The 21,324-nt window shown below is 55.4% G+C and overlaps 1 protein-coding gene across 1 annotated transcript; it reads left to right on the top strand.

Moving 5' to 3' along the window:
- The first annotated feature begins 913 nt into the window (after positions 1 to 913).
- Positions 914 to 1,631, top strand: LOC119316218. The gene has a single exon (XM_037590532.1). The coding sequence runs from the start codon at positions 1,013 to 1,015 to the stop codon at positions 1,532 to 1,534; it is 522 nt and encodes a 173-aa protein (XP_037446429.1). The 5' UTR covers positions 914 to 1,012; the 3' UTR covers positions 1,535 to 1,631.
- The last annotated feature ends 19,693 nt before the right edge of the window (positions 1,632 to 21,324 follow it).

The raw sequence follows: 21,324 nt of genomic DNA on the forward strand, positions 1-21,324 counted from the left end.
AGGACAAAATACAGTAATATCTCTCTGATAAAGTTTCTTCACAAATGATAAATAGGAAGATCCATAGTCAAACCACGCATAATTATGCATCAGGACAAAATACAGTAATATCTCTCTGATAAAGTTTCTCCACAAATGATAAATAGGAAGATCCATAGTCAAATCACGCATAATTATGCATTACAACATAACGACAAGAACATACAAGGCTCAGGTGGCTATAGACCCATAGTCAGACCCTGTATAATTGTGCATTACAACATAACAACATAAACTAAATTAGGACAGATCAAGTGAGAGGATCCATGATCTCAGCCTCCAATTCGGATTAAGTGTGGAGTGCCACCCGGCTGCACGTACATGGCCAGGGTCACCGCAGCAGCACACGGCTGCTTTTAAAGCCTGCCGTGATTAAATCTGTGAGGATTAGCTAAGTCTCCGAGGACGGCTTGTCGATCATGATGATCTTTCGACACCCTGCAGTTCACAGTAAATTGCGCCCATGCACACAAGACAGAAAAAAAGAACGCGACAGAGAAACGGATGGCAGTGAAAGAGACGGCGATGTCTCGATCGTTCGGTCGACCAGAATCGAAGGAGAGCCAGACGTACGCAGAGCAGTAGCAACAAAAGCCGCCGGATCACGACGCGCTCTGCCACCATCGCCGGCTCCACGATCACTTCCTTCCCGCGTACTCCACAAACACCGATGCTCCCGTGCATGCATTCCAGAGGTCGGCCGCTTTTCAAGCATAGCTGAGGCGATCCCACAGTCGCTGCCGTCTGCTCGCGCGCCACGTCCTTCAGGTCCTAGATACTCGTCTCTATAAAAATCTCGCCTACTGAAGCTCGTCTCTATAAATTCAGGCCAACCCGCTTCACTCAGGTTTACAACTCTCAGTCTCCCAAACCATCGCAGAGTGACACCCGAACCTCCATACCCTCCACGCACCCGACTTCAACTGCACCACGCAGAGTGACACCCAAACCATCGCCGGCTCCTCGATCTCTCATGGAGACGGCGGCTGCTAGTCGGTCCAGCGGGCCAGTGCTGTCGACGCCCAACTGCCGCTCCGCCTCACCCACCCCCGTCAAGCTCGCCGGCGGCGGCGCCACCCACTCGCCGGACAAGCCCGTCAGCGGCTCGTCCCCGTCCTGTACTAGGAGCCGGCGCTTCTGCACGTGCTCCCCGACGAACCACCCGGGCTCGTTCCGGTGCAGCCTCCACAAGGCGCGCAAGCAGGCGGCCGCCGCCGGCAGCAGCAAGCCCGCCTCCCCGCCGTCCAGCCGCGGTCTGGGCCCGAAGCGAATGAACAGCCGGCAGTGCGCCAGCAGGGCCCTCAGGCCGTCCCCCGCGGCGCAGCAGTCGCAGCACCTGAGGCGCGCGGGCGGGATAATCCCCAGGACGAGCAGGCTCTCCGCCATGTCCACGGCCGGCGACCGTCCCGGCGACAAGCTCTACTTTATCAGTTTGGTTGTCGAAGTCAGTGTAGATTTTCTTGTTTGGTTGTGGAACCTCGCACGGGGAATTTAAATCCTACGATTCCGACGAGATTTGTGTAGTTTTTATTGTTTGGTTGTGGAAGGCGATGATGCTTTATCAGCTCTGTTTCCTCGCCGTAAATCAGCTGCTTGGCATACCGATAATTATCACCGGTGAGTTGTATCTCATGTCTCTATCAAATAGTAGGGCGTCCCTTTCCGTCAACGATCATACATTGTACGGGTGCAAACAAAAAAAATACCATTACCAGGATCCTCTCACTTAAGTTGCCGTGTATCTGGATGTAAGCCAAGCATAAATTCATGGGTTCTCGGCACCTATATGTTGAGTATTAAAAGAAGAAAACACGCAAAGACAATGGACATATAAGCCGAGAGTGAGAAAAAGTATACCCGGCTTATAAAATAAGCTCCGCATATATCTACTACCAAAAGAAAGAGAAGGGCAGATCCAAACAATCATATTCATTCATCATCAAAATCTAATGGCCCTTAATCATTCTATGTTTAACGCTGTCAACCACGCGTTAAACTACTAATCGATCGCTAACCCACCCAGCCGTTCAAAAAAAAACTGTTCGCACGACCTCTCGCCCCGCTCGCACGACCCCAGTCGCCCCCTCCTCCCTCCTCCCGCCCGCACGACCCCCAGTCCCCAGTCGCCCCCTCCTCCTCCCGCGCCGTTCGCCGCCCCGCTGTTCCTCTTGCAGCCGTTAGCCGCCGGAGCCACCGCCCCTCACGCGCCGGGGGAGCCCCGCCACAGGTCGCCGCCCTTCGCTGCAGGAGCCGCCGGCAAGTCGCCGCCCATCGCGCCCTTTGCCGTGGGAGAGCCAAAGCCGCCGCCCGTCGCGCGCCGGGGTAGAGACGCCGCAGGTTGCCGCCCTTCGCCGTCGGAGAGCCGGAGCCGCGGAGCCGCCGCCCATCGCGCGCCTGCCTCTCCTCCTCTGCTGCCGCAGGTACGCCAACGCCTCCCTCCCCCATCGAGCACGTGGTTTGCTGTAGCTATAAGTTACCGAATGCCCCATCGAGCGCGTGGCCGCCGACCTGATTGAGAGGTAGATAAGCCAGTAGGTTCCCTCCTCCGCTGCTGAATGCTGATGCGCGTCTGCTTCGCCCCGGTCCATGCTGCATTGCTGCTGCCCGACGTTCAGGTGAGCAGAGACGCCATGCGAATGCACCACTGCGGCCTGCCGACGTGGTTTGCTGTAGCTGTTGCCCCAACCGGTGCGTCCCCGTCGGCCGGCGACGGCGCGACGGGGTCATCCGTGGCTCACAAAGATCCAAGGCCAAGACCAGTTTCCGCCCATGAAACGTATACACCGATTGAGATCACTGTCTAGAGGGTAAGCAGGCGTATCCATGTATTATATTTAGCTTATGATTTGTGATGTATGGTGGCGTGGGATAATGTTGTTCTTCTTGCAAGTAATCTTTGATTTGTGTTTTCTGGCTCTTCCCAGCCCGGTCGTAGGAATGGTGCAGCTCCTTTCTCAATGCTACTTTTCTCAACCTAATCGCTGCAACTTGTGAGGATTCAAATCACTAAAGGAACTAGGAGTACTACTTGTTTTATTATAGGTCTCTTGTAATCTAAGAACTACTGAGAAAGATAATTTAGATGGATCTAATTAAGAATCTTGTATCAACGGTGATCAAGGCTGTTTTTACATATGTTTATAGAGAACTTGTGCCAAAGATGTGTGTATTGGACGACCTGTGCCAAAGCTGTCCATACAGGGCAGATTGTCCTCAAAGCGTGGTGTCGATTTTGTAAGTTGTTAAGTTGATTTGGTAAGTCTATATAGTGCGGACGACCTACTCTATCTATTTAATGGGTAAGTTGATTTCGTTCTGTTGTCTCACCGGCTTAGTGTGTTGTGCACGCAGTGCTTGTTAGAGCTTTGTCTAAACATGTCATTTCCTGTCATACAAACTGCTTTTGCTCGGAGTTATACATGGATGGAACTTTTATGTGTTTGCAACACATGATAACAGGGGTTGGTATTTTGCGGCTCAGGAACACAGTTTGGATATAACATCATGGGGACAAAAAACATATTACTGGAAAATCAGGTGAACTACATCTACTGGATGCTTGGAACTTTATTAGCATTCTCCGATATCCTGCCTTTGTTTTCAAATATTGATTGGGATCAAAATTCATACTTGTCCTTTGTACAGAAGCATATGGGAGCCGCATTTGAGCAATGCTCTCAACTTTCGGTTGCAAATATTGATAAGGCGATATACAATCCAGTGACTTTTTGAATCACAGTGAGGTCCTTTGATCTTTACGGTCTTCTTAGCTTTGATTCATGTTGCTACTAGCAAAAGAAAAAACTATTTGTGTTGTAACCTTCTTTTTTCTTCAGTGATACGAAAAACATGATTGGTGAGGCTGATTGTCCAAATCATACATAAAACTGCAGATTGTACCTCCTAACATAGATGTAGATGCCATACTGATTGGCTCTCAGCTAGAAAACTATGCACCAGGCATCTCATTTGGTTTTGTTCCTTCTCAACCTAATGACTGCAACTCCGGGAACAGGGTATAGCTTATGTATAAATTTTGTACAGCCATGCCCATTTCATATACTCTTGGGAGTTTAATAACTCTAATCAACAATTATAATAGAGCATAGCTTAGGTAGTAAATCATGCAGGGTTGTATGCAGACTCGGTGTGGGAGTAAATAGCCATGGGTAGCCTAGCCGGCTTTCCCTGCCCCTTCTGAAAAAATTACGAGCCCGTCCGGCTCTCAGGAATCCAAGACGTGGGGCCGCCTTCCCCTTGCTGTCTGTCACCCAGGCCAGCTCGAAGAAGGCGGCCCGACTTTACCCCTCATGAAGAAAACCATGGGAGGCCGACTCAAAGAAGCCGGCTCCAAGATGCCGACTCCAAGAAGCCGGCCATGAGGAGGCCGACTCCAAGAAGCCGGCTCCCATAAAGCGGTCGAGACCGTACCCTCAAAGTTTGCATCCACCTAGCGGCGATGAGACGGGGCGTGCCTATAGTAAAGCCTGCCACCCCCGAATCCCGGAGCACGCCTGGCACAGTGCGCCGTACGGAGTGGCCATGACCCGTACGGCGCGGCACTGTTGCCATGTTGACCCTGATGTCATCCACGACGGGCTACCAGTACGGCCCATGGGCGGTGGGCCCCTTCGGGCAGAGAGACACCCGAAGGCGGCCTGGCCTCACCCAGTCGGCCCGAGACGGGGCCGGCTCCCCGCAGCCGGCTCGCTTCCCCCCTCGAAGAAGACGCCCCATTAAGGAGACAAGACGCGGTAAGGCTACGGTAATCGCCCGCCGGACGGCGGCACTGTAGCCACGCTTACCTCGACGAAGCCCTCGTCATCAGGATGAGGCAACAGTAACTAGCCATCGACAAGACCCTTGGCAGTGGGGCCTGCCTGTTGCCAAGGAGTTGGTAGCCGGCGGGACCCACCAGCCGGCGGGCCCCAGCAGTCGGCGCAAAAGCCGGCGAGCGCGGTCACAGACGGCTGGGCCCCGCGCCTAGTCGGATTACCATTGTACCCCCGGGGAGTAGGCCTATATAAACCCTGCGGGGCACCCATGCAAAGGGTTCGACCCTCAGCTAGATCTAGACACACACAAGGAGGGGAAGCAAGCCAGCCGTGCCCTTCTTCCTCCTCCCACCGAACAGCTCAAGGAGCATTGTGTAGCTACTTGTTCATCTAGTGATCATGCGGAGACCCCGCAGAGCAGCAGTAGGGGTGTTATCTCCACGGAGAGCCCCGGAGCTGGGTAAGATTCGCCGGCGTGCATGTCTTCGCCTCCTCCCGTTTCCAGGCACCGGCGACGTCTTACTGGCTCCCACAATGATAAGCCACCCGTTGGCATATGTCGCACCTACCACCCGACATTTGGCGCCCACCGTGGGGCCAGGTGCACCGTCGTCCGGAGACCTGTTCTGGACAGGAACCCTCTTCCTCCAGCGAGCGTAGCCAGCCCGGCACGCCCGATGGCGCTTGCCACGACGCGCTGCAAGGCGTCACCAGCATCCGCGCGGCGAGCAGCCTCGCCGATCTCCCCGACGAAACCCTCATCTCCGACGAGCTCGCCTCCGATGCGGGCACCGATCACCTCGGCAACCTCCTCGGCCAGCTCCATGTCTCCAGCTAGCCCGTTGTGGATCTGGAGTCGGTTGGCTCCACCGACCCGATGCCTGTCGACTCCGACACGGCCTCCTTCGACACCTTCCCCACCAACATCGCGATCTACAACGACCCGCTTCCTCGGACCGACGGCCGCGATACCGTCACCACCGAAGTGATGGTCATCGGCCACGGCGGCTCGACCGGCGAGAGCGCCCACGACGTCCCGCACGTGGCGGCCCACGACTTGTCCACCCCACTCCCGGCTAATGCTGATGACGAAGCACTGGAGGCACGCCGCCTCGCCCTCCTTGCAGAGGGCCGGAGGCTGGCTTCCGTGAGACGCCTCACAGAGGCCTACCAGCGCGAAGCTGACCGCGCCGCCTTCGGCACGCCGGCCCCGGGCAGGCCAAGCCGGGCCGGCCTTGTCAAGCAACGCGGTGCCGTCATCGCCGACACACTAGGAGTCGACCGCCCAGTCTACGCCACTCCACTCGAGAACCTGCGCGCCGCCCAGCCGAAGCCGGACCCGAATCTCCATCGAGCGAGACGCGGACGGCCATCCCCGAGCCATGGAATGGCGGGGGAACCCGCCTCCGCCTTGACCCCGTGGAGAGAGATATCCCACCCTGCCGCCAGTGGCACACCCGACTCTCAGCGGTCGACTAGGTCGCCGCGAAGGAGTCGGCGAGAACGATGCCCGCCATCGGATCGACCGCCTGGCGCGATCCCTGGCGCTGGAAGAAGAAGACGATGTCGGCCCGCCTTGTTTCGGCCCCCGCATCCGCGACGAGCCTTTCCCCAAAGGGTTCTCGCTCCCAAGAGACACGCTCAAGTACAACGGCTCCGTGAAGCCGGAAGATTGGTTGATCAACTACTCCACGGCGGTCAGCATAGCCAACGGCAACCGGCGCGTTGCCGTGAAGTACGTGTCCCTCATGCTGCAAGGCACGGCGCGGACCTGGCTCAACAGCCTCAAGCCTCTCAGCATCAACAGCTGGCTAGATTTCACTGAAGCTTTCATCCGCAACTTCACCAGCACCTACAAGCGGGCCCCCAAGCCCAAGCAGCTCTCCCTGTGCGTACAGGGCCCGGCCGAGTCCACTCGCGACTACCTCACGCGTTGGGCCGAGCTCCGCAATTTTTGCGAGGGGGTGCACGAGGTGCAAGCCATAGAATACTTCACAGTCGGGTGCCGAGAAGGTACCCTCCTCAAGCACAAGCTTCTCTGCGACGAGCCGACTACCCTCGACGAGCTTCTGGACATAGCGGACAAATATGCGACCGCCGACTCCTCAATGAAGACCGAGCTTCGGGTAGACGCGTCCGAAAAAGTACTCAACCCGGCGCCCAAGACGCCGGCTGGGGATCCCGGCCGACGCAGACACCCGGACGACCACAAGCGCAAGGGCCCCGCACCGCCTCCTGCCAGTCGGCAGGTGGCCACAGTTGAAGACGTGCCGCCTGAAGGGCGGCCCGCGCCCAAGAAACCCAAGGGCGGCCGGCCGGCTTGGCAGCCGGCCTTCTCCTACGAGCAAACTCTCGACGCCCCCTGCAAGTTCCACAGCGGCGCGAAGCCGTCCAACCACACAACCCGAAAGTGCCATTGGCTCACCCGAATTTCCAAAGGCGAGGGGCTCGCGCCACCTCCGCCTGCCGGCCCGCCGCCTCCGCCTCCGCCGCCTCCGGCGGCTCGGCCCGCAGTCAGAGCCGTGCATGATGAGTTCCCTGACAAGCAAGCAACCTACATCGTCTTTACGAGCCAGCCCGAAGACCGGCGCAGCAAACGCCGAGAGCACCAGGAAGTCAGCATGGTCGCTGCCAACCCCGTCGGACACATGCATTGGTTAGAAAAGCCCATCAGCTGGAGCCGGGCCGACCATCCAGAGGTGATGCCGTCTCCCGGCTCTTATGCGTTGGTCCTGGAAGCCACCCTCGCGACGGACAGACGCGCTGCCGCTTCTCCCGCGTGCTGATAGACGGCGGGAGCAGCATCAACATCCTGTACCGTGATACCTTGGAGAAGCTAAATGTCAAGACGAAGCAGCTCATGCCTACTCGAACAGTGTTCCATGGCATCGTACCCGGCCTGTCATGCGCCCCCATTGGCAAAATCAAGATTGATGTACTTTTGGGGGACAGGGAGCATTTCCGCCGGGAAGCGATCTGGTTTGAAGTGGTGGACCTGGAGAGCCCTTACCATGCATTGCTTGGCCGACCTGCCTTGGCCAAATTCATGGCAGTTCCCCACTATGCATACCTCAAGATGAAGATACCGAGCACCAAAGGCGTCATCACCGTAGCCGGCGATTACAAGAAGTCCTCTGAGTGCGCGACAGCCAGCAGCCGGCTGGCCGAGTCCCTTGTGATTGCCGAAGAAAAGAAGATGCTGGACCGAGTCGTGGCCATAGCCGGCAAGCAGTCAGCCGTGTCCCCCGACCCCAAGGAGCACGATGCCCAAGGATCCTTCCAGCCGGCCAAGGAGACGAAGAAGATACCTCTTTACCCCGAGCATCTAGAGAGGTTTGCTGTCATCGGGGCAAGCCTGAACAGCAAATAGGAAGGCGAGCTCGCCGATTTCCTCCGTGAGAATCGGGACATCTTTGGGTGGCCCCCCAAGGACATGTCGGGTGTTCCGAGGAAATTCGCCGAGCACAAACTACACGTCCGAGAAGACGCAAAGCCAGTCAAACAAACCCTTCGCCGACTGTCGGAGGAGAAAAGCAGGATTGTGGGAGAGGAAATAGCCCAGCCTCTGGCAGCCGGCTTCATTATGGAAGTTTTCTTTCCAGAATGGCTCGCCAACCCGGTCCTTGTGCTCAAGAAGAATAACAAGTGGCGCATATGTATAGACTACACGAGCCTCAACAAGGCTTGCCCCAAAGATCCCTTTGCCCTGCCAAGGATTGACCAAGTGATAGACTCCACGGCCGGATGCGAGCTGTTGAGTTTCTTGGATGCTTACTCAGGATATCACCAGATAAAGCTAGATCCGGACGACCGCCTGAAGACCGCCTTCATCACGCCATTTGGGGCCTTCTGCTACCTGACTATGACATTCGGCTTAAGAAATGCCGGTGCCACTTTTCAGCGTTGCATGCAGAAGTGCCTCCTCAAGCAACTCGGCAGAAACGCTCACGTCTACGTGGACGACATTATGGTGAAGACGGAGAAGCGCGGCACTCTGCTGGGAGACCTCAAGGAAACGTTTGAGAACCTACGCCGGTTCCAAATCAAGCTCAACCCCGAGAAATGCGTGTTCAGAGTGCCAGCCGGCCAGCTCCTAGGCTTCCTGGTCTCCGAACGCGGCATCGAATGCAACCCGGTGAAGATCAAGGCCATCGAGAGAATGGCGATCCCCACCAAGCTTTGAGACATCCAAAAGTTCACCGGATTCTTGGCCTCCTTGAACCGCTTCATCAGCCGGCTCGGAGAGAAGGCTCTCCCCCTCTACCGCCTCATGAAGAAGAGCACTCACTTCGAGTGGAACGACCAGGCCGACCAAGCTTTTCACGCGCTGAAGAAGATGCTGGCCACGCCGCCCGTCCTGGCGGCGCCGACTGAGAAAGAGCCCATGCTCCTTTACATTGCCGCAACCATCCGGGTGGTCAGCACCGTCATCGTAGTCCAACGCCCAGAAGAAGGCCGAGCCCAGCCGGTCCAGAGGCCGGTGTATTATTTGAGCGAGGTGTTGTGCACTTCAAAGCAGAACTACCCGCACTACCAGAAGATGTGTTACGGCGTGTACTTCACCGCCAAGAAGCTGAAGCCCTATTTTCAAGAGCACCCCGTCACGGTCGTATGCACCGCCCCGCTGGCCGAGATCATAGGCAACCGGGACGCATCCGGCCGGGTGGCAAAATGGGCCATCGAGTTGGCCCCTTACACGATCTTCTACCAGCCCCGCACCGCCATCAAGTCCCAAGCACTGGTCGACTTCCTCGTCGACTGGGCCGAGACCCAGTACCTGCCGCCGGCTCCTGACTCCACCCATTGGCGCATGCACTTTGACGGGTCCAAGATGCGCACCGGCTTGGGAGCCGGCATCGTCCTTACCTCTCCCAAGGGCGACAAGCTCAGATACACACTGCAAATTCACTTTGCCGCCTCCAACAACGTGGCCGAGTACGAGGCGCTCATACACGGGCTCCGGCTTGCCAAGGAACTCGGCATCCGCCGGATCCTATGTTATGGCGACTCGGACTTGGTGGTCCAGCAATCATCCGGCGACTAGGACGCCAAGGACGCAAATATGGAAAGCTACCGCTTCCTGGTCCAACAACTCAGTGGATACTTTGAAGGATGCGAGTTCCTCCACGTACCGCGAGCCGACAACGAGCCAGCCGATGCCCTGGCTCGAATAGGCTCCACTCAGCAAGCAATACCAACCGGCGTCGCTCTACAATGTCTCCTCAAGCCGTCCATCAAGCTGTCTCCAGAGTCCGATTCCATCTTCGTGCCGCCTGACCCCGACGCGGCCGGGTCTGGCTCGAAGAACCAAGCGGGCGACCCCAGGACTTCAGTAGTCGGCCCGGGGGCTTCGGCAACCGGCTCGGGGACTGCAGTAGCTGGCTCGGGGACTACGGTAGCCGGCCCGGGGACTGCACCAGCACAACAGCCAGCGGCCGACTCCAGCATTTCACCACCCAGCCCGCCCACCCTGGTGGCTGTAGCCACATTGGCAGTGGGAGAAGTCGCGGCTCCGTCATGGGCTCAGTCCATCGTCAACTTCCTAGTAAACCAAGATCTGCCGGCTGACGAAGCAGAGGCAAGACAATTCCAACGCCGAGCCGGAGCATACACAATCGTCAACAGAGAGCTCGTCAAGCGCAGTGTCACTGGAGTTCTCCAGCGATGCGTCGAGCAAGAGAAGGGCATTGCAATCCTCAGAAACATTCACCAAGGAGAATGCAGCCACCATGCGGCCTCAAGATCACTCGTCGCCAAAGCCTTCCACCATGGTTTCTTTTGGCCGACTGCCTTGGATGACGCCAAGGAATTAGTTAAATATTGCAAAGGGTGCCAACTTTTGAGCTCCAAGAAACACATGCCGGCTTCGGCACTCAAGACCATTCCCCTCACCTGGCCCTTCGCCATTTGGGGACTGGACATGGTGGGCCCATTCAAGACGGCGCGCGGCGGCATGACGCATTTGCTCGTCGCCGTGGAAAAATTCACCAAGTGGATTGAGGCAAAGCCAATCAAGAAGCTGAATGGGCCGACTGCTGTAACATTCATCGCAGACATAACAACTCGGTATGGCGTGCCACACAGCATCATCACCGACAATGGCACGAATTTTGCCAAAGGAGCCTTGGCACGTTTCTGCGCAGCCCAAGGTATTCGGCTGGACTTAGCGTCCGTCGCCCACCCGCAGTCAAACGGCCAGGTCGAGCGAGCCAACGGCCTCATCCTCTCCGGCATCAAGCCCCGACTGGTCGTACCTATGGAGCGTTCAGCCGGCTGTTGGCTCGATGAGCTGCCGGCTGTCCTTTGGAGTCTGCGCACTACACCAAACAAGTCAACTGGCTTCACCCCTTTCTTCCTTGTGTATGGTGCCGAGGCGGTCATCCCAACTGACATCGAGTTCGACTCGCCTCGAGTAACCATGTACACTGAAGCGGAGGCCAAGGAAGCACGAGAAGACGGCGTAGACCTGCTGGAGGAAAGCCGGCTGTTAGCCCTCAGCCGGTCTGCCATCTACCAGCAGGGTTTGCTTCGCTACCACAGCCGGAAGGTCAGGCCAAGATCTTTTCAAGAGGGCAATCTTGTGCTCCGGCTGATCCAGCGAACAGCCGGCCAGCACAAGCTCTCGGCCCCTTGGGAAGGCCCCTTCGTCATCAGCAGAGCTCTAGGCAACGACTCCTACTACCTGATCAACGCACAGAAGCCGAAGGCACGCAAGAGAGACGACTCCGGCAAGGAGTCGGAACGACCATGGAACACAGTTGAAATGCAGTATGTATCACGCTAACTTTTGTATTAAGTACGAGACAATAGGCCCCCCGAGGAGGTCTCGGGGACTGCCATCTCTTATCTATGAATGAAAAATATCATGCTTATGACTTTGCATTTCATTTACTTGTTCCATTCGGCACCGGTTTCGACTAGTCGGCCCAGGGACTGGCCGACTGGAGTTATATTAGAAGTCCTACCCACTGTCAGACAAGTAGTGTGCCGGCTCCCAAGCTTTCTCTTGCCAAAAGTCGCAGTTCGAAGAACCGGCTGTCCGACTGGCAAGAGTTAAAGGCAGGAACGGGCGCCCACACGAAAACGGCTAGAGACTAACAGACTAATATAACAAAAGCCGGTTTTTCTCCCACCGCCGAATGGCTACCAGAGTAGCCGGCCGGCTGGTTTCCATTCACTTCACTTCAATTCAAGAAAGCTCAAGTACTTGCCTCCCCAAAGAGGGAAGGCAGCAAAGGAAAAAGCCTAAGGATAAAAAGCATACGCGAATGGAAACCAAACATGCACGTAATAATATTTACATAAAAGACCTCCGAGAGGCCAGCATTCAACATAGTTTGGATACACCCCCAGTGGGTGGAACTGCAAAAACTTAATGAAGATTGTTCAAAAGACAACAAGCAGGAAAAATAAGGACGGCAGGTCAAGCCGGCGGAGCGACCGACGAGCCGGGCTGGTTGGCGGAGACGGTTGTGCCAGCTGAAGGAGCGGCCGGCTGGCGAACCTCGGCTTGGTCACCGCCTCCCGCAGAAGGCGCGCTTCCACGCGCCTCGTTGCTGGAGGCACGGTTGGCCTGAGGTCGGCCGGTTGTTCCACCAGCCGGCTCGACGTCTTCGCCGTCCTCCTCCTCGTCATCCTCGCCCTCGTCGCTGCAGGCGATCTCCTCCGCCGAGTCCTCGCCCACCGCCGGGTTCAGCCCGAACCACTCCTCCGGCTGGGCAACACCGTCATCATCGATCTCGGGTGCAAAAACGCTGATGTCGGTGCACTCGGCGATCGTTGAAGCCCGCTGGGCGATAGCCGGCCTCACCTCTTCCAGCTCCGCGTCGGCCTCCATCCGCCAAGTGCGCAGCTGGTCCAGGCTCAGCCCTGGGTACCAAGCCCGAACGAACTCCAACGCCCGCCCGGCTCCGAGGCGGGCCGCCAACGCCTTCCAAGCCTCAAAGCGACCAACTGTGACCTCCAGCCAGTCGGCAGTCCGGCTTGGAGTGCGGGGGATCGTCTCGCCGGGCCAGAGGGCGGCCAACACTTGCGCCCCGGCACGTTGGAGCCGGCGAAGCATCCGATGAGTCGGCTGCAACCGCGCCTGGACAGCCAAGAGCTGCTCCTCAAGCGTCCGGTTCGCATCCGGCGCGATGTTGGCCCCCGCCTGACGGCGCGCCTCGCGATGGGCCTCGATGCTTTGGGCGGCAAAGGAGGAGTAGCCGGGGAAGTAGTCTGCACCAGAAAACAAGCAGCAGCTCAAGTTAAGCCAAAGACCCAGGCGGCAAGGAGCAGGAGAGGGGCGAGGAAGGCGGCTTACCGTCGATCAAATCCTCGATCCGGCCGAAGCCTTCATCCAGGGCTCGCCGGGTCTCAGCCCAGCTCGCCGCCACGGTCTCATACTCTGCCTTCAGGGCGGCTTCGCTATCTTGCGTCGTCTGTAGGGCCGCCTTGTGGCTCTTATCCTGGTCGGCCAGCTTCTTGGCCAGGCGATCACGCTCCTGGACCAAGGCAGCGTACTCGGCATCCTTGGTATGAAGGGCGGCCTTCGCTTCGCCGAGCTCCTTCCTCAAGTCGGCGTTGGCCCCTGAAGAGAAAGAAAAAGAAAACCAATAAGAAAAGAGTCGTCAATAAAGATCCGACCCGACTGCTCAGCAGTCGGCCCGAATCTCGGGAACTACACCCAGTGGGTGCGCTGACGCGCCCCCACAGGAGACAGACAAGATCGAGTACTTACTTCGGCTGTCGGCCAGGTCGTCGGTCCTCCGGCTCAACTCCCGAGCCTGGGAGTTGAAGGCGGCAGCATGGAGGTTGTGATATTCCTGGAAGTTCAGACAAGAGACAAAAATAAGGTAGCCATCAAGAAAGATTCGACCCGACTGCGCAGCAGTCGGCCCGAATCTCGGGGAATACACCCAATGGGTGCGCTGACGCGCCTCCACGGAAGAAATTAAGAGAGCAAAGCGGCCAAGAATGAAGGACTCACCCGGATGGTGGCTCGTGTCGACAGGAACTCCTGGGTGAACTGTTGCAGCAGGGCGGCCTGAGCTTGCAGCCGGCTCCGGACCCCTTGAGCCGCCACATTCAGCTCGCCAGTCCCCCCGCTGGGAGTCCACTCGGACGTGGCGGTGCTGGCCGCCTCCAGATCTTCCGCCGACTGGCCTGCGCCCGCGACTCGGCGCAACTCCGGCGTAGCGGCGCCTCCCCCTGCGCGCCGGCCCGTCGCCGGCTGCACCTCGAGGCCGGCTCTGTTCCCCGGCTCACCCCCGGTCGGCCCCTCTGGCGCCGCTGACGATTGGCCGCCTTGGCCCGCTCTGGTTGGCGCTGCTGGCGGCGCTTTCCTCGCAAAGGCCACGGGGTCCTCCCCCCTCTCCATCAGCGGCGGGTCTTGGACGATCTCCTCCGCCAAGGGCAATGGGGTGTCGGGGGCCATAGCTCGGAGGGGAATGGCGAGCAGCGGAGGCTGGTTGCGCGAACCCTCCGCCTCCGTCACCGCGGTCGCCGCCTCCATCTGGGCCTTGGCTGCCACGTCGGCCTGCTCCCTCGCCGACTGGGCGGCCGCTTTCTCCGCTGCCTCGCGCTCCTCCCGCGCTTCACGGGCGTTCCGCTTTGTGGCCTCCCTGAGGTCGGCGCGGGGGTCCACGCGGCGGGAGCTTGAAGAACCTCCAGCCGGCCCAACTACGGAGCCGCCCGGACCACGCTCAAGGGAAAGCGGCGCCCTGTCCAGCAAGTGGAAGAAATTAAGAAGAATGCTCGAACAAGAAGAGAATGATGAAGAGCATGCGACAAGGCAATTGACGACTTACGCTGAGACCGCCTGAGGCTGCTTCACCACCTTGCAGAAGCGGGCCGCTTTCGCAGCCACCTCGTCTCACTTGGTTGCCGCGGTGGAGGCTTTGGACTTCTTCGGCCGACTGCCGAAGAGGCCTGAAGCGGCCCGGCGCTTCTGTGCACCGCCGCCGGCAGCCGGCGCGATGGACGAGCCCGCGCCCTGATGGTCGGCCGTCGGCTGGCGACGCGGGGCGACTTCGGTTTCGAAATCATCCGGCCAGTCCTCGAAGCTGGCGGTGAGCCTTGTGCCCCCGGGCTCGGCGTCGTCCCCCACGACGGCGTCTTCCATGGCGGCCGCCCCCAAGTCCGGGTCGTCGACGTCATCCGCCGTGCGGTCGGGGGCGTACTGGCATTCTATCCCCGCTGCCCCGGTCGTCAGCGGGAGAAGAGGGTTCTGCTAAGAAGAACCGACTGATCAGAAGCCGGCCATCGTGAAGCCGGCCACCAACATGAAGAAGAAAAGGAAAACTTACCATGGGCGGAGGGTTGGCGCGAGAGTACGGCGCCTTGCCGTATCGCCAGTCCTCAGCGAGCTTGCAATTGGAGATGTAGTTTACCATGTACGATACCTCCGCATGAGGCATGTCCCTGGTGCTCAGCCGGCATGGGTCGAACCGGCCGCTCATCTGGCACATCATGTGGGGCCGGCTTTGGAGAGGAGATATCCGGCGCTCCAAGAAGGCGGCCACCAAGTCGGCCCCGCTCAGACCTTCCGACTGGATCATCACCGGAAGCCGGGAGACGGCAGCATTCCCGGCCTGAGACAGTGACCGGGACCGGAAGCTCCATGAGGGCTGCCTCCCAGCCGGCGGGCCGGCTACGTAAGCCGGCAGGTTGATGTGGTCTCCTTGCTCGGCGACGTTCTTCACGTAGAAGTATGACTTCTGCCAGATCTTCACCGACTGGATCAGGGGGATGGGCGGGAACGGGTTGTTCTCGCCCGCCCTCCTCATGGCGATGAAGGCCCCGCAGGGGGCGGGCACGCCGGCAACGACGGTGCCGAGTTTGCTCTGGAAGAACTCCCCCAGAGCTCCAGCGTGGGGAGCAGCCCCAAGAAGCCTTCGCAGAGGAAGACGAAGGCTGACAGCAGCATCACCGCATTGGGCGTGAGGTGATGCGGCTGAAGGTTGTAGAACTCGAGGAAGGAGCATAGAAATCCGCTCGCCGGAAGGCCGAAGCCGCATAGGAAGTGTGAGCGGAAGACGACCCGCTCGCCCTCCTCCGGTGCCGGCGAGATCTCCGTCTCCGGCGCCAGGCGGACCCGCACGAGTTTGGCGTCGGGCAGGCGCCGAGTCTGGCGGAGGAACGCAACATGGTCCTTATGGACGTTGGAGCCGTCCCATGAGCTCGACAGCGCCATGGGAGCAAGACGCTGTGGCGGCGCGGCGGCGCTGAGACGGGAGGTTGCGGCGGCAATGAGAGGAAGAAAGGAGGACGAGAAGGGGCGGAGCGAGAGAGAGCGTGCGAACCTCTGTCGCTCCCCCTCCTCCCCCTACTTATAGGCTCGCGTGGCGGAACCGAGGAGGCGCGGCATGGGGAAGCGTGGGGATCAATCGTGCCCACTCCCCCACATCCCGCGATTACTGTGCCATGATGGCAGAATAAAACCGCCGCGGGAAGGCGAGCGGTCCATGTGGGCCACGGAAGATCCGCGCTCGGACCGAGGCCTGCGAGTGGCGGGCATGGGCCTGCGGCGACGTCCCATCGCGCGCGTGCGTTTACAGGATTTCCTCGCCACGTGGTCCGCGTTCCCACCTACGAGAACCGGAGCTCTCTGAAGTCGGCGTGCACAAGCAAAGCCGGCTCTTCAGGATAGGAAGCTGACCAAGCTTCTCGTCCCTCTGTCCGCCTCGAAGCTCGATCAGCTTTGGGGACTACTGTCGGAGTAAATAGTCATGGGTAGCCTAGCCGGCTTCCCCTGGCCCTTCTGAAAAAATTACGAGCCCGTCCGGCTCTCAGGAATCCAAGACGTGGGGCCGCCTTCCCCTTGCTGGCTGTCACCCAGGCCAGCTCGAAAAAGGCGGCCCGACTTTACCCCTCATGAAGAAAACCATGGGAGGCCGACTCGAAGAAGCCGGCTCCAAGATGCCGACTCCAAGAAGCCGGCCATGAGGAGGCCGACTCCAAGAAGCCGGCTCCCATAAAGCGGTCGAGACCGTACCCTCAAAGTTTGCATCCACCTAGCGGCGATGAGACGGGGCGTGGCTACAGTAAAGCCTGCCACCCCCGAATCCCGGAGCACGCCTGGCACAGTGCGCCGTACGGAGTGGCCATGACCCGTCCGGCGCGGCACTGTTGCCATGTTGACCCTGATGTCATCCACGACGGGCTACCAGTACGGCCCACGGGCGGTGGGCCCCTTCGGGCAGAGAGACACCCGAAGGCGGCCTGGCCTCCCCAGTCGGCCTGAGATGGGGCCGGCTCCCTGCAGCCGGCTCGCTTCCCCCCTCGAAGAAGACGCCCCATTAAGAAGACAAGACGCGGTAAGGCTACGGTAATCGCCCGCCGGACGGCGGCACTATAGCCACGCTTACCTCGACGAAGCCCTCGTCATCAGGATGAGGCAACAGTAACCAGCCATTGACAAGACCCTTGGAAGTGGGGCCTGCCTGTTGCCAAGGAGTTGGTAGCCGGCGGGCCCCAGCAGTCGGCGCAGAAGCCGGCGAGCGCGGTCACAGACGGCTGGGCCCCGCACCCAGTCAGATTACCATTGTACCCCCGGGGAGTAGGCCTATATAAACCCCCCGGGGCACCCATGCAAAGGGTTCGACCCTCAGCTAGATCTAGACACACACAAGGAGGGGAAGCAAGCCAGCCGTGCCCTTCTTCCTCCTCCCACCGAACAGCTCAAGGAGCATTGTGTAGCTACTTGTTCATCTAGTGATCATGCGGAGACCCCGCAGAGCAGCAGTAGGGGTGTTATCTCCACGGAGAGCCCCGAAGCTGGGTAAGATTCACCGGCGTGCATGTCTTCGCCTCCTCCCGTTTCCAGGCACCGGCGACGTCTTACTGGCTCCCACAATGATAAGCCACCCGTTGGCATATGTCGCACCTACCACCCGACACTCGGTTGCCATTAAATGATGTCTGTACGACAGGCGGCTCCGGCAAGTCCGATGGACGGCTGCGGCGGCTGAGCTTCTCCATGGCCTGCTGCAGTTCCAGGGGGAGAGAGCTTCGAAAGTGAGGAGGAGGTATAGAAGAACAGAAGGAAGGGAGAGGAGGAAGGGCAGGCGTGTGGCGGCCTTGACAATGAACCTCCGGTTGCGATGGACTACAGCGACAGGCGGCGCACGGCGCCGATGCGAGCCTACGGGGCAGCGGCGGGGCCTTGGAGCTGCGAGAGCTCGGGCGTTTGGATGCGTTTGGATTGCAGGCCAAAGGTTATGCATATTGGGTACGTTTTGATCGCTATCAAACCTGTCCATACAAAATATTGGCATGATTTATCTTGCTGTTGGCTAGATCTGAAGTATTACCTATCAAATCAATGATTCTTTCTGTTTTGAGGCCACATGCATGTTGATTCTGTCAACACACTGGGACCCCTATAGATAGAACCATAAGAGGACTGGTCCTCTGATCATTGTAGGCCTTCAACGCCCATTTAAGAATTAGGACACACATGTTATGTTTTGTTAGCAGCTGGTGGAGTTAATTCCGAAAGTCTACAATCTGCATGGTGTACAGTTATCATCAGTTGTGCCATCGTTGAGCTTGTGATGTCATGTCATGGTACGAGATTTTGTACCATCTATATTTTCTATAGTTACTTTAATCTTTCATCGAGATGGACGAGGGTGGTAAAAGATTTTTGAGATTATTGTTCCCATCTTTGCATATTGCTTGGCTCTCGACTTAGTGCTTATCAATCAAAAGTTGAATTCTTGGTAATGTGACCTTCCTTTTAGATTTCAGTTCTGTGCAACAGTAGAAGATGCTAGCCTTGTAATATAGAGCGAATGTAGAGAAAACATTTATACAGATGTGTTAGTTATGACTTGTTATAAATATGCCCCACCACCTATGTAATTCAAATTAGTCAAACTTTAAGGAGGGTGGAGTCAAGCTAGATTTATACTATAATATCCTTAATGTCTATAACTATAAGTGATGTCCTCTTTTATGCGGGTTTCCACTTAAAGAAATGATTTTTGAATCCTATTCAATAGAAGTGAGAAAATATTTAAACAAAATAGAAGAAACAAAAGCATATAGGATATTTATTATATTATATTATATATTCCTAGGTTAGATTCATTATCTACGTCATGTTTCTGATGTGCAAGTTTTCGCAAGCATTTCTACATTTCATTTCTAAAATGGACGGGCGCGGCAACACTTGCCTTTATGATAGAAGTCTGACCAAGAACTGTCAGTGTAATGAAGGGTTTTTTCGTTATTTTTGTGGTATTGGATTTTATACAGAATGACAGGGATGGGCCCAAAATCAAGGATATGTTATATAGCCCTTGTTCATACTTGGAACTCCAATCTGATGGATTGTGCTTGCTGTTACTAAACAAATGATACTATTATTTATTGTATTGCATATTATCAGGACATTGGTGATCACATTAAACCAACATAGTCAGATTTCTTAGTAATGCTGAAGTAAGTACTGCTGCTGACCTTTTTCTGGGAACAATGTTTTTCATTAGCAATATATTTTCACAATCTTGTTCTGTATTTTGTTTTCTTTAACTCGATCATGTTATCACCAAGAAATCAGATTGGTATTACTTGGAAAATATATTGCACAAGAAATCAGAGCATGGATGTATAAACCAGAGCATCCCAATGTTGATATTACTTGGATTAGTATTTGTCTATTTACCTTTTATTAAAATCTTCTGCATATTCTGACAAGAATAAAACCCGGTGGACTATACTGAATGTACATGTATGTATGTACTTCAATAAAAATATGCACTGATAATTCTGTTGGTATAGCATAAATTTGCTTTTGTCATCTATGAAATTATTATTGACAGTTTTGTGAATGTCAACACATGTTAAGATGTCTTCACTAAGCAGATTGAGTCTATAAATAATTCTACATCTTGATTGTCTGATTATTGGAGCATTACACATGACATTGTCTGGTTTGTATCATGTGATGGTGGCTTTCTGAAGATGTTTGAAGTTTGAATTCCACGTTGTATTGCCTTGATTTACAAATTGGTTTAAAAAATGAACTTAATTATTGCCTACCATTTGTCCAAATCGGAAGTATATACACAAGATCCGAAATCATGGCATGGTTCCTTGCCTGCTTATTGTGATGTGTAATTATTTTTGACAATCTGATGTTTTCACGCATCATTACAAGATTCTTTAAAACTACCTTTGTAGAATATTTCAAACCCCGGTCTAGGAGTATTCAGCTAGCCATGTTTTTAAACCAACAGAGAATGTGAGAGAAAATATGTTGCTCGATACTGGTGAGGATAGTACACTATTTTGCTCGATATTGAAGCATCAGATCCTTCTTGTTCTATGCAACGACTAAGACTATTTTTCTCCACTACAGTCGTGAAACTTCAACCAATACATGTGCTTGAGTTGCTTTGCAACACATAATGACCATCCAATGTTTGTTGCGGGTGGTCGCTTTCATGGTTGGGGTGAGCAGCTTGGTCTGGTACCATGTGCAACAGTCCAACGGAATCTACCATCGCCTTCATTGCTGCCAGAGCCGGTGTAGTGTGCCGAAGATGTCGTCAATGGTGGCGACACAAATGGTGAGCGGCTGATAAAGAGAAGATTGCCGTGAGGTTGTTGTGCGGGAATGCTCCGATTATTGATCAAGGGAGCATTGGTTTGATTTAAGAGGAGATTAGTAGCTTATTTTATTTACACATGTTTAAGAGGGGACAGAGAAAATTTCTTGCTAAGCTTATAACAGTATTGCACATGCAGACATCTGCCATGAAGAAATATAACTACAAACAATATGTTTTTGATTAGGAGTAGATGAACCTTCAAAAGAAGTTTTAGTCAAGACGTGCGTTTCACGTGCAAGCTTACTAGTATACCAGAAAAAGAGTACGACTTACATAACCATCTCAAGAAAGATTTGTGCCACGTGACAATCACGGAGGTGGTTGATGGCTCCGCAGCGGTGTGCACTGTAAGCAGAGTGTATCTATGAGAGGCTCGGCTTATGTAACACGTAAGCCTAGTGCCCGATAAACAACACTTGGCTTATACCTTGCATTTTTTTGCAAAACTATTTCTTAATGAAAAATGGCTTTTTCAATTTTTTTCTATTGCATTTTGAAATGATTTTTGAAATATACTCTGGTGACAAGTGGTTAATTACACTTATCTGTTAACTTCACATATTAACATATTTCGCAAAAACAAAACCTCACATATTAACATGCATGGAAATGACATGAACAAATATATGGAACCGTATACAAACTATGACCACTATATTCTGGGGTCTAGAGGTAACACTTGTTATTAAAGTAGAAAGTTAACAACTAAGAGTTTGAATGCCAATATTGAGGGAGTCGCCCTATAAATTATCACGTTTCGGGGCATCTTCAAGCTTAGACGCTTGAGTCTCCTTGAATATTTCCTTCGGGTGCCTTGAGCATCCCCGAGCTTAAACTCTTGTAAAAATAAATCACCTTACATGTATTATCAAGACATTTTGCATAATTATTTTTAAACAATAGCTACTGTA

This window comes from Triticum dicoccoides, chromosome 6A (assembly GCF_002162155.2).
Source record: "Triticum dicoccoides isolate Atlit2015 ecotype Zavitan chromosome 6A, WEW_v2.0, whole genome shotgun sequence".
NCBI classification, from domain to species: Eukaryota; Viridiplantae; Streptophyta; class Magnoliopsida; order Poales; family Poaceae; genus Triticum; species Triticum dicoccoides.